This window comes from Amphiprion ocellaris, chromosome 24 (assembly GCF_022539595.1).
Source record: "Amphiprion ocellaris isolate individual 3 ecotype Okinawa chromosome 24, ASM2253959v1, whole genome shotgun sequence".
In the NCBI taxonomy this organism is placed as follows: Eukaryota; Metazoa; Chordata; class Actinopteri; family Pomacentridae; genus Amphiprion; species Amphiprion ocellaris.
Genome location: NC_072789.1, coordinates 16,599,264 through 16,612,937, shown reverse-complemented (window position 1 = coordinate 16,612,937; position 13,674 = coordinate 16,599,264). Strand labels below are relative to the sequence as shown.

Below are 13,674 nucleotides of genomic sequence, written 5' to 3'. Positions count from 1 at the left end.
TCTGCAAAGCCACAAAACATTTAGTCACAGGTATCTGGAGCTGAGCAATCTACTATTTTACTTTATGATCAAAACAACTTGTCATGGTCTAGAACTCATTTAAAATACACAGTTTTATAAATGCACAATTTGCAGTGAATGTCTTCTCTGTAATTTTTACCCTCTACAAAGTCGTCCCGCCGGCCGGATCGGACCCTCTGGCGGGCCGGTTTTGGCTCACGGGCCGCATGTTAGACACCCTTGATGTTAAAACAATAGTTCAGCTCAATAGTTCTGCGTAGACGAACCTTTTCCTCCCAGTCGCTCGCTCCCTCCTTGTCATGCCTCTGACCCACTATTTGAGAAACACTGTGATAGAGACACAGAGACAGACATTAACATGCATCAATAGATATAGCACTGATATATCTGATCAATTTTACACATTTCACTTTTTACTTTGGTGAAACTTATTTTATTTTTTACATTTAATACTAATACATCGACATTTGAAGTGAGCACCACCTCCTGTCTGAATTCTTTCTTCAAATCTTTTTCCAGGCCTCTACAAAATTCCTCCACTTCACTGAAATATTAGACAGACGACATGATCACTGCAGGGTCCACAGAAATACTGATAACACCTAGAAAGGATACATTCACTGACACTGGTGCTCCTTAATTAAAGTGACAACTGCTTCTATTAGTAAATCGTTGAAAAAAAAAAAAAAAAGATTTTCATGTCCTGAGAAGCTGTTTTCCAGGAACTACAGTCAGAGAGGGAATCTACACTCTACATGTCACCTGAGGAATCCAAACCTTCTCTGGCTTCATCTTCTTCTTTGTCTGCTGCTGTGGACTTTAATCCACTCCTCATTTCAATGTGGAAGCTCAATAGTTTAGTGTTCTGCTCTCCTTTCGTCTCTTCTTGGATTTTATCACACTTTATGAGTTTTTCTGGATCTTTGCTTTAAACTACTTCCTGTTGTTTTTACACATTCATGAAAATGTCCTTTAGATGAGATGAATCCAATGAAACTTTGAAGAATTTCACACATTCTTTTCCATTTCATTGCTTCATTCATATATTTGACTCTCATAATTACACACAGTTTGGTAAATGTCACACTTTGAGCCTCTCGACCCACATCACTTTGTAAATTCTGTTTTTAAGGATCATTTAATGTCCTTACGCCTCACTAATTCACTTTCATGCTGTTTTAATGTGAAATATTGAACGTTTTCCTCCATTTATCTGATATCTTCTAGATGAAATCAGCCAACAGTGTCTAAAATCACTGATTGTAGCTGCTTCACTGTTTACTTGTGTGTTTTCTCTCCATATCTTCAGAATAATTCCTCCTCTGATTCTTCAGGCTGTTTCCAGTCAAGCAGCAGCAGCGTCCTCTGCAGGTTGGACAGATAAAAGCTTCCAGCATCTATCTGCTATTCCCAGGTTCTCCCATCCAGGAACTAGCCAGATCCCATCCTGCTGACTTCTAGCAAACATTCCAGGAACAACAAGGGATTTTACTAGTTTTCAGAGAGTCCCATGTTGAGCAGCAGTGGAGGCTGGATGTGAGGAAGTGGAGGTGGATCAGCTGATGCTGCTTTGTTGGCTTTACATTCAGATCCAGGATCAGTTGAGCTCAATCAGTCCATGAAGCAACTGGCAGATAGTTTGAAAGCATCAAATGTGACAAGAATCCCAGAAGAGCTGAGTCATTTCTGCTGCTTTAGAAGCCAAATCCAAAGTGATGCAGGTTTGTTCTGTGTCGTCTCTGCACTCCTTCATGTTGGAGTTGAGATCAAATGAGAATGAAAAAGCTGCAAGTTTTCATGTGAGGCTGAAACAGACGCTGCTGATGCTGCTTTTAAAGTGAGGTTGGCTCCATGAACTAGTTGAAGATTCTCTCTGAGGGACTTTTAGTTGAGATGTTTGCTGCTGCTGCATCATTTTAAAAGCAGATGATCCATGTAGAGCACATCTTTAGTCCAGCATCATGAGGACCATTACAGAAGGAAACATGGATTCATGTGGAACATTTACAACAAGCACACTAACACTGTCAAACATTTGAGGGAGAAAAGAACCCAGTGAGTCTTTCTGTACTCAACTTTATCTGACAAGAAAACAAGCAGAAAAGATAGAAATAGAAACAACAGAGGAAATCTCTGAGAGATTTGTGTAAAAAGCTGTAAAAAGCAGCTTTGTATCCTAAAGAATCCTCAAATAGGCTCATTTCCAGTCTGATGAGGTCAACACTCAGACTGTGGAGCTTTAATTTGAAGGGACTGAACAGGAAAACAGTGAGACTTTTGACTTCTTTCAAAGCTGTTTCACTGGAATCATGTTTTAATACGAGTCATTTTAAATACAGACACGTGAAATGAAAGAAAATACTCATTAAATCAATACTGAGTGTGTAATGTTGAACGAACTGATCCATCATCTGGTGTTTTATCTGGATAAGAATTCACAATAATATAAAATATAACTGTATTCATTAAATCCAGACATTTAAAATGGAAATAAACACATTTTTAATCAATTAAACCTTTAATTCATCTCAGAAAGGTTTTGACACATGAAGCTAAAACTCCACAAAAATCTTTATCAATATTCAAAGATTATGACAGCAGAAGGGTCCTGATGATTTGAGATGGAATAACCAAACTACATTTAGAGTTGAGCTGATCTGCTTCAGGTACAAATTTAAATAAAAGACTAAAACTGACACCTGTGCTTCCAGAAACAGTAGATCAAGTTCATGAAAAATCAACCACTGCAATGAAAATAAAAACTCAGTTCGACATTGATTACAGCACAAGGTCTATTCAAAGAATTTAGACCATCGAAGGGTTAAAAAACACCAAAATGTGCAGAAAACCTCCTTTAACAGCCAAGAATAACATTTATAGAATTGAATAGGCAAAAAATGTTTAATTTCCAGGGTTAAATGTAATCTGGATCGTCCTGGTGGGTTTAAATTCTACTGGCATCATATCGATGCTGAAACCATTTTTTATCCAGAGATAGCTGGAGTTATGGAAGCTTTTTATGGAAAAAATAAAATCTGTTAGAATTTGTTGATGAAACAGCAAATTCAGAATCTTATATAAAACTTATGAAAAAAACATTGAACCACTTATTTATTCTAAAAATGAGAAATGGATCAATCAATGAGACAATGCTCCATGTCACAAATCACAGAAGACCACAGAATACTTTGGAAAGAGTGATATAGATGTGATGAACTGGCTGCCAAGTCCTCAGACCTTTTTTTTTTTTTTTTTTTTTTTGTCTGCATTTGTTCTCATTGTTTAACTCCACAAGAAGGGAGTCAACATTGTATGAGGTCGATGCATATTTTAGTCTTGCAGCCAAATATTTTAATATTTAGTGCATGTGTGTGACCATCACCGGCCCTCCCTGAAAGCTAAGCAGACCTTATTTATTCGAATTCCCTATTATAAGCCAGGGAGGGCAGTGCTACACCTCAGTGATGTGTGGGGGAAACAAAGACTGGACAGGATGAACAGGACGAACAGGATGAACAGGGATAGAAATTAACAGGCGGTGCTATTGCAATTACAGATAGTAAGGTGGTGTGTTATTCCCAACTACTAACTGTCAATCAATTAAAAAAAAAAAAAAAAAAATAATAATAATAATAATAATAAAAAAAATTTGAAAAAAGAAAAGAAATCCAAACCAGCAGAAAAGAAAAAGAGATACAATAAATAAATAATTAAACAAACGGTACTGAGCACCATAATTGTGGATGTCTTGATAGTGTAGAATAGAATAGAACAGGCCAGAAGAGGATACTAGTGCAAGAGAGAATGAGTTTAGGGTAGAGACTCTGGAGAGATTCTCAGCACATTCTGATGGGTCCCATCATTCACTGAAATGGGACTCGGCAGTAGCTGGCGAGACCTGATCAAACATGCAAGTGTGAAGGACCCGGAAGCCCAGAACAGCAATCAAGGCAAGGCAGGGCCAAGCCAACAGGGCAACCCTCCCCCCGGGCCGTAGGAGCCACAGGGTGGCGCCCCCAGAGAGCCTCCGGGGCCACCGTGAACGACGCGGACCCGGAGAACAAGAGGGAGCAGCTACCGACACCCCCAGCGCGCCCAGACCGCCCCAGGCAGCCCGGGGCACGAGGACCCACCCGCCACCCAAACCCCAACCCCGCCCACCCCAGCCCCCACCAAACCCCCCACCCCACCACCCGACCCGCCCAACCCCACCCCCTCTCCCTCCCCTGAGGGGGCCAACGGCCCCACACAGCCAGGAAGCCAGACACAGGGGCCGAGCGGCCCGCCGAAGGGATGGCAACCAGCCCATCACAAGGCAGGCCGCCACCGGGAGCCGGTCAGAGGAAATCGGAGCCGGGACCCGATGCGAGTCCAGAGGGTAAAAATGGACAGTGTGGTGGGACCCGGTGATGCCGACAGGGAGGCACCCCACATACCCCCCGCACCAGGCCCCAGGTGAGCGCAGTACACCCAGGGCCCCCACTCCCCGCAATGCGCCCTGACAACCCACCAGGACAGAGCCACCACATGCCGCCAGCCCGCAGTACAGCTACAGCGCCCACCAGGACGGCCAGTCCAGCCCCCGCAGCCCACCAAGAGCCATCGCACCAGCCTGGACCCGTCGGGCACGCAGGAGAACCCCCCCCGACCACAGCCCCCAGGTCCCGGGGACCCCCCAGCCACAGCAACACGGATGATGGTCCACCCCCGCCACCCCATAGCCATAAGGGGGCCGGGTCCCACCAGCGAGGCCATATTAGTGAAATCCCCCAATTACTCCCTATTAATATGTCTCCTAAGTCCTCAGACCTTAATCCCATCAGAAAGTTATGGAGATTTATGGCAAGAAAAGTTCATAATGATGGAAAACAGTTCAATAACAAGGATGATCTGAAAAATTAATTATTAAAGCATGGGACAGAATTGATGAGAAATTGCTGCTTTCTCTGATTCAGAGCCTAAAAGGTGCAGAAGTGACTTTGCATTATGGGAGACGATAAATTATTAAGTTCTGAACTTTTTCTCATCATTTTTAATTATATTTAAGCTTTAGCCCTCAAAGGAATATAGAGAACTATAAAGATTCAAACAAAAAAGTGAAAGCAACTCAAAACAGCACTAAAGTTGAAAATATATGATATTCTATATTTAAATTTGTATCTGTTCTTATCGTTCTGTTCCATGTTGAGTAGAATAAAGCAGATGAATAATAAACAGCTGATATAATGTATGTTTGTAATGAAGAACTCAGAGTCAGGATTTTTAGCCACAGCCCTTTATTCTTCTCCATCACACACAAGATGAAGGAAGTTCTCATTTCATCACTAGAACAGGACTGAAACACTCAAATCAGGATCAAGTCTGGCTGCACAAAAACCTGATTTTCACTGGACAATAATGTGTGAAAGTCTGTCAGCAGTTTGTAGATTCACTGCTTCCTCTCTCATTTCACACTTTGTGCAGCTCAAATGCTTTTAGTTCAGGTGAGCATCAGAGGAAACACCACATCCTGATTTTCACTCTCAACATTTGACTGGAAAAAGATGCAAACACCACATTTGGCTCCTGGAATAATCACAACTTCCATCTTTGAAGAGGAACAAGTTTACAAGGAATCATTTACAAGGATTTCACAAAGAAACACATTTAATCCATGAATGTGGAAACATGTTTCTGAGGGACAGAGTCATGGAGAGACTCAACTATCTGTTCAACACTGTTTCTCTACCAGGAGGAGACTCTGGAGACTCAACTCAGCACAGAAACACTGAGGAACCAGAATCAACCCAGAATCCAGGATAGAGAGGTTGAGTGAATGTGGTGTTGAAGGTGTGGAGGTGGATCAGAGAGTCAGAGGAGACTCTGTAGAAGGACAGAGTTCCAGCAGGAACATCCACATAAACTGAAACTCTGGGAGAGACTGAGGAGGACCTGATGGATGTTGAACTGTTATTGTGTCTGACATCATAACCACCACCATCAGAGCAGATCAGACTCCAGGACTGATCATTATATCCAAACAGACACTCACTGTCTCCTTTCCTTCTGATTCCTCTGTAACTCACTGATACATCAACCAGTCCTCTCCACTCCACCTCCCAGTAACAGCGACCAGTCAGACCAGTTGTACACAGCAACTGTTTCCAGTAGTCAAACCTGTCTGGATGATCAGGATACGACTGATCCTCCCCCACATGTGTCACCTTCCTGTTGTTGTCAGACAGTTTGAGGAATCTGTTTACTGTGTTTGTGTCGACTGTGAGTTGACAGGAATCTGATGGAGAGAACAAACACAACACAGCTGCAGCTATTGATGGATCATGTGATTAGTATTAAACCTTTGATGATGACCTCAGAGATGTGACACTTTGAAGATGCTTGAATGTGCTGCTTTGTTTCCATCAATCCATTAAAACACACTTACACTTCCTCAGACCTGGTGTCAACCATCGGACTCCAGCAGGCGTCACCCTGAAAGGAGGAGGACGGTCAGAGCAGCAGCAACTCTTTCAGCAGCACACATGGACGTTACATGGTTCTCACACTGTTCCACTGATAAAGGACCAGTCCAACATGGAGAGACAGACACCTGAATGCAGCATCTCTAAAGTCCTGTCCTGTGCTCGTCACCTTCCAGCTCAGTTTACACTCATTATTCAGCTTTACTCATTTATGCTTCCTCTGTTCATGGAGCAAGGCTAACAGTTTACCTGCTTCCTGTCTTTGAGCTAAGCTAGGCTAACAGTTTACCCTGCGTCCTGTCTTTGAGCTAAGCTAGGCTAACAGTTTACCCTGCTTCCTGTCTTTGAGCTAAGCTAGGCTAACAGTTTACCCTGCTTCCAGTCTTTGAGCTAAGCTAGGCTAACAGTTTACTCTGCTTCCAGTCATTGAGCTAAGGTAGGCTAACAGTTTACTCTGCTTCCTGTCTTTGAGCTAAGCTAGGCTAACAGTTTACCCTGCTTCCTGTCTTTGATAAGGATGGAAAGGAGCAGACTTGGCCTGCAACACTAGGATGATAGTTTCCTGAGAGTGTCTGTCTGTCTGTACCTGAGAGTGTCTGTCTGTCTGTACCTGAGAGTGTCTGTCTGTCTGTACCTGAGAGTTTCCAGTCTACAGTCTGGATCCTCCACTTTAGCTCTCAGCATCTTCTCTCCTGAGTCTCCTGGATGGTTGTAGCTCAGGTCCAGCTCTCTCAGATTTGAGGTCTTGAAGCTCAGAGCTGAGGCCAGAGAAGCACAACCTTCCTCTGTGACCAGACAGCCTGACAGCCTGCACACACAAAACAACACAAACCTGACAGACAACACTTGGCTGGATGTTTCTCACTCTGTCTTTTCTTCTTTGTCTTTCACCTACATTTTGCTGCACATTTCATGCGTCTCAAGCAAATCAACAATCTCAACAATGATTAGTGGGATTTAATCATGTCAAAAATAAACCCTGACAAAGTCCTGCACAAGTTCAGTAAAAGCTCATTTGATGAATCCCATCAGCAGAAATGATTCTACTCAGGTTAGCTGTTTCTCCACTGATAGAAATCACATCAGTTTCAAAGTGTGAGTCCTGACCTGAGAGCTTCCAGTTTACAGTGTGGACTCTCCAGTCCAGCAGAAAGACTCTCCACTCCTGAATCCTGCAGGTTGTTGTTAGTCAGGTCCAGCTCTGTCACACTGGAGGACTGGGAGCTGAGGACTGAGGACAGAGCTCCACAGCTTCTCTCTGACAGATTACAGTTACTCAGTCTGAAGAGACAAAGAGAAGAAAAGAAGTTATACATTAAGTACAGTATTTTCTGTCCTGTTGAAAAGACAGCAGTGAATTTAACAACAAATACATCCCACTATGTCCAGAATACAGCAGCAGTGAGGACAGTCCTCTGCATTATTATTTAAATGTGAAAATAATCCAACGTGTAGCACATTACAGTAATCGGATTACTTTGAAGCTCAGCAGTAAAGTATTTTATCTGATTAAAAAACAAACTGACAGTTTAGATTTACTAAATGAAGAATACAGGCCAAACAACAAGAAATGAATCCAATAAAGGTCAGTACATCTTTCATTACTGTCATTAGAATGTTGGATTTTTTCACTACTTTCTATGTCCACCTTTATTTTTGATGACACATTTAATCCTCCTCAGCATGAAGAAACCACATTTCTGCAGAGATGTTCCACCATCTTCAGAGACCATGTCTTCATCTGCTCTTTGTTGGAGGGTTTGTGTTGCTCTACCTTTGTCTTTAAAATACCCCGAAGTTGGTCTGTTGGATTCAAATCAGGACACACATTTGGACAAGTCACAGTTTGGACTTTTTCCTTTTTACAATCTGAAAAATAGTCAACTTCATGCTGATGGCAGCGATTAAATCACTGTCAGACTCAGTTACATCTCTGATGTTGTTACAGAACAAATGTCTTCTGATCTCCAGTCCTTGTTCTTCAGGTTCCTTTACTTCTACTTCTGCTGTTGAGACTCATGCTTTGGTTTTCACTGACACATGAATCCCACTGGAACCAAACTAAGGATCTCCAAACTCATGTGTTTAAACTGTTTATCTCCACTCTTGATGAAGTCTGGACTCCTCATAGTGTCAGTGAGCTGGACTCTTCATTCTTTCTCAGTCTCAGGAGACACTCTGCTGCCCAGTGATTGGCTCTCAGTCCCTACAGTCTGAAAGGAACCAACAACCTTTTAACAGCCTCACATCTGAAAAGGGTCATAGGGTCCCTATGAGGGTGTTGCTCCTCTTCAGGGAGAGCAGAGAGACCATGAACCTCACCACAGGTGGGATGGATGTTCTATCCTTCACCAACACTTCAGTTGATGGGACTCAGCCATCAGCAGCAGGAAGACTGGACTGACCTTACCCACAGACCAGAGGACATGAGGACACTGCTTATCAACAGTCATGATGACTGTCCTCACCTGCAGGGCTGCTGCTGCTTCACTCCATCATTTCTGACAGACCTGGAGTCCTGGAAGCTGCTGTTCCAGGAAGTCTTTCCAAAAATCTTCAGCCAGTATCTGAGTATGTTGTCATGTTCTTCAACCCAAAATCTCAGTTTCTCATAAACCACCTGAGGTAAGGACGTGTCCTGTCGCTCAATGAAGACAGAGTTGGGAGTGATGGGATCAGGATCCACAACATCTGAGGAGGTGAACCCAAGAGGATTTGAACTGAGGAGCCCTTTGATCTCAGTGGAGACAGAAGGCAGCACTGCTTCAGTGGCTGTTTGGGCTCCAGTAGTGAGAAGGAATTGGACCTGAACCTCAAATAAGAATGGAAACAACAGTCCAACTGTCCACCAGCTGAACTGCACTGAGTTCAGTCATTGAACAAACTGAACATTCTACAGTTTCTTTTATCAGATGCTTTTATCCAAAGTGACAAACATCTGAGAGTAGAAACAACACAAGCAAGGATCTAGTCAGGAGAAAACAACCTGGAGAAGATCCATAAAATAAGTTCAATTGTGAACATGAGATGTTTGTTCGGGTGTTTCCTTTTCATCAACGTCTATCTGAAATATTCTATTTAGTAAAACAGTGGAAACTAAAACAGTGGAAACTAAAACAGAAGCTGGAACCAAGACTTCACAGGTTCTTACAGGTTCTGGTTCTGTGATGCAGGTTCCAGGTTGTTCAGTTCCTATACTGGAAGAGGCCTCATTAAGAGAAACTAGTGCTAAAGGTCAGTAACACAACTGATCTGAGTCATACAAATACAGAAAACCTCCCACCTCAGCTGTTCTGCTCATCATGAAAAAAACACATTTCAAATGGTCATCAGTTGAATAGGTTGATGAGTCCTGACCTGAGAGCTTCCAGTTTACAGTGTGGACTCTCCAGTCCAGCAGAAAGACTCTCCACTCCTGAATCCTGCAGGTTGTTGTTAGTCAGGTCCAGCTCTGTCACACTGGAGGACTGGGAGCTGAGGACTGAGGACAGAGCTCCACAGCTTCTCTCTGACAGATTACAGTCACTCAGTCTGAAGAGACAAAAAGCAGATTATATTGATGAAACAGTAGCAAAATGAAAAAGTATCTTCAGTCTCCAACTACTTACACAACTTTCTTGGAGGCTTTGACCACTGGCAGCAGCCTCAGAAGAACCTCCTCTGAAGCAGAGTATTTCTTCAGGTCAAACACATCCAGATGTTCTCCTGATGACAGTAAGATGAAGCCCAGAGCTGACCACTGAGCAGGAGACAGTTCATCTGTGGACAGACGTCCTGATCTCAGGGACTGTTGGATCTCCTCCACTAGAGAAACATCATTCAGTTCATTCAGACAGTGGAACAGATTGATGTTTCTCTCTGCAGACACATTCTCACTGATCTTCTCCTTGATATACTTGATTGTTTTCTGATTGGTCTGTGAGCTACTTTCTGTCTGTGTCAGCAGGTCTTGTAGGAGATTCTGATTGGTCGGCAGTGACAGACCCAGGAGGAAGCGCAGGAACAAGTCCAGGTGTCCGTTTGGACTCTGTAAGGCCTCGTCCACAGCTGTCTGGTAGAAACCTGCTGAGTAACTTTGGAACATTTCAGACCAACAGGATGTTGTTTGTTGTTCTTTTTCCAGCAGGCTGATTCCAGAGTTGATGAAGGTCAGATGGGCATAAAGAGCAGCCAGAAACTCCTGAACACTCAGATGGACGAAGCTGAACATCTTGTCTTTCTGTTTCCGTCTTCGCTCTTCTTTGAAGATCTCTGTGAACACTCCTGAGTACACTGAGGCTTCACTCACATTGATGCCACTTTCTCTCAGATCTTTCTCATAGAAGATCAGGTTGCCCTTTTGCAGCTGTTCAAAAGCCAGTTTAGCTAATGACTTAATGTACTGAATGCCTTTCTTTGCACCGTACTTTTTTTGTGTGTGATCAATCTGAAATCTTAGAAACTCTGCGTACATCTCACTCAGGGTTCTGGGCAGATCTCCTCCCTCTCTGGTTTCCAGCAGCTCTTCCAGAACTGTAGCAGTGATCCAGCAGAACACTGGGATGTGGCACATGATGTGGAGGCTTCGTGACGTCTTCATGTGGGAGATGATGGTACTGGTTTGCTTCTCATCTCTAGATCTCTTCCTGAAGTACTCCTCCTTCTGTGGGTCGGTGAACCCTCTGACCTCTGTTGTAGTGTTGACAAGGTTTTGAGGGATCTGATTGGCTGCTGCAGGTCGTGTGGTTATCCAGAGGCGAGCTGAGCGCAACAGTTTTCCACTGATTAGTCCGCTCAGCAGGACTTCTATTTTAGTTGACTTTGTTACATCCACGGAGCGAATGTTGTTGACATCAAAGTCCAGATGAAGGCGACTCTCGTCCAGTCCATCAAACACAAACAGCAGTTTGAATCTGCTCTTCTTGTAGCTGCTGTTTCCTGATGACTGCAGAGCTGTAAAGATGGAATTCAGAGCCTCCACTGTGATGTCGTTAGTTTCTGGGATACAGTCATGAATGAGCTCTGCCAAACCAAACTTTTGTCCCTTCAGTAAATTCAAGTCACGGAAAGTGAACGGGAAAATAAGATGCACGTCTTGATTGGTTCTTTCTTCAGACCAGTCCAACACAAACTTGCGCACGAGGAATGTTTTTCCAATCCCTGCAATCCCATTGGTCAGCACTGTTCTGATGGGTATGTCTTTTCCAGAAGGATGCTTGAAAATGTCTCTGGGTTGGATCTGTGTCTCTGTGTCTGATGGCTTCCACACCTTGTCAATCTGTAGGACCTCATGCTGTGTGTTGACGTGCACGTCCCGGCCAGCTGTGATGTACAGCTCTGTGTAGATATCAACCAGAAGCTGCTCATCTGCTGCCCACCCCTCTGTTGTAACCTTAAATGTGTCCTGGAAGTTTGACTGAAGCTTCTGTTGGTAATATCTGATGGGACGTGGTTCTGGTACCGGAACAGTCTCATCTGTCAAACATGAAGGGAACAGTGTGAGGTGTGTGTCTACAGAAACCTCATGCAACTCCATAACCAACCACTGTTCTGTGTTGTACAAAACAACTTGCTGAAACTCAGCTTCCATTTCAGGCATGATGAACTGCTGCCATCTTTCTTTACAGACCAAAGAATCCATCAGTTTTACCTTCAGTCTGAGGAAGAGGAGGCTGAGTCTGAGAGGAGGAAGGTTCTCTGTTCTCTGAAGTCTCCCCAACATCACTGACATGAACTGACAGACAGACAGAAATCACGTTATATTCTCCACTGCTTACTGCTTTCATTTATTTCAGTTACAACAGACTTAGAAGGGACTTTATGTTGACATTTATTGATGAGTTTATGGTGTTGATGAACTCTGGTTCTCTGACACCAAACTGCTCCTTTAAAGTAAAACCTGATGTTCCTCTGACATTAGTCTGGCATATCCAGACCATTCTGAAGAACAGAGTGTTCTGGCTTCACCTCATCATCATTCTGCTATAGAGGGAAGAAGGGCTGTCTTTTTAAAGCAGCCACAGTCATCCAGGGTGGAGCTAAGCCCAGGATGCAGCAACAGTGTCCCCTTAAAATAGTCAGCCAACATGGCTGCCTTATTGCTCCATCCAAACCCTCTGAAGACTTGACATTTTCAGTGTGGTAGGTCACTGGGAGGTTGTTGATAGTTTAAAAGTATAACGTAATGTTACATAGTACTACATACTAACATGCCAGATGGTACGCACAGAAAAAGATGTAGTACGTCCCAGTACATATTATGTTAAATGTAGTATGTCAGAAATACCCAGATGTCCGACCACATTCAAACTGATTTTATAGAATGCAAACTAACATGTTTTTCTGGCCGTTCTGACCCACATTCTATGAACAGTCATAGCACTTAACAGTGTGTCGTGGAAAGAGAAAAAAGTTTGAGCTGCTGAGAGCTCACAGTCAGATGACACCACATTACTACAGACTGGGATAGTCAGAGTTTAAGGCACCATATTATGAAATAGTATGTTCTAATTGGATGCACACTGCAGGACACAGTGAATACTTTGTGAGGTCAACTGTAGCATGTATTTAAATTTAAAAGGTTTGTGATTTGGAATGGGGCTGCACAGTGGCGTAGTGGTTAGCACTTTCGCCTTGCAGCGAGAAGGTCCCTGGTTCGCGTCCCGGCTTTCCCGGGATCTTTCTGCATGGAGTTTGCATGTTCTCCCTGTGCATGCGTGGGTTTTCTCCAGGTACTCCGGCTTCCTCCCACAGTCCAAAAATATGCTGAGGTTAATTGATTACTCTAAATTGCCCATAGGTGTGAATGTGAGAGTGCTTGTTTGTCTTTGTATGTGGCCCTGCGACAGACTGGCGACCTGTCTAGGGTGTCCCCTGCCTTCGCCCGAGTCAGCTGGGATAGACTCCAGCCTCCCCGCGACCCTAGTGAGGATTAAGCGGTGTATAGATAATGGATGGATGGATGGATGATTTGGAATGCAGCTGCTTCAACAACATTGTTCTGCCCTTACTGAGAGCTGATTGGTCAGCTTCCCTCTGGTTGTAAACTGCAGGATCACTCCCAGCTAAACAGTATGAATGAAGAATCTTCAGAAACTGTCTGATCGACTCATAATTTGGTGAGGACAGGTGGGACATGCTTTGCTTCCACAGAAGGTCAGCTCATACAGAACTAATTTTGGTGTTCTATCAAGGTTTAAACAGCAGGGGGCAG

The 13,674-nt window shown here is 43.6% G+C and overlaps 1 protein-coding gene across 1 annotated transcript; it reads right to left on the bottom strand.

Moving 5' to 3' along the window:
- Positions 1–5,280: 5,280 nt before the first annotated feature.
- On the bottom strand, positions 5,281–13,598 carry LOC111575759 (NACHT, LRR and PYD domains-containing protein 3-like). Its single transcript, XM_055008090.1, has 7 exons — positions 13,472–13,598; positions 12,112–12,195; positions 10,091–11,936; positions 9,840–10,013; positions 7,590–7,763; positions 7,117–7,290; positions 5,281–6,348 (listed from the first exon to the last, which is right to left on the bottom strand). The coding sequence occupies exons 1-7, from the start codon at positions 13,596–13,598 to the stop codon at positions 5,775–5,777; spliced, it is 3,153 nt and encodes a 1,050-aa protein (XP_054864065.1). The 3' UTR covers positions 5,281–5,774.
- Positions 13,599–13,674: the final 76 nt, after the last annotated feature.

What these genes read in the sequence shown, in the direction of transcription:
- LOC111575759 (XM_055008090.1), bottom strand. Translation starts at nt 13,598, where the DNA reads ATGTCCCACCTGTCCTCACCAAATTATGAGTCGATCAGACAGTTTCTG. An exon ending in AGCTGACCAATCAGCTCTCA is followed by an intron (nt 12,196 to 13,471) that starts GTAAGGGCAGAA and finishes TCTGTCTGTCAG; the next exon opens with TTCATGTCAGTGATGTTGGG. An exon ending in TGTAAACTGGAAGCTCTCAG is followed by an intron (nt 7,764 to 9,839) that starts GTCAGGACTCAT and finishes TTGTCTCTTCAG; the next exon opens with ACTGAGTAACTGTAATCTGT.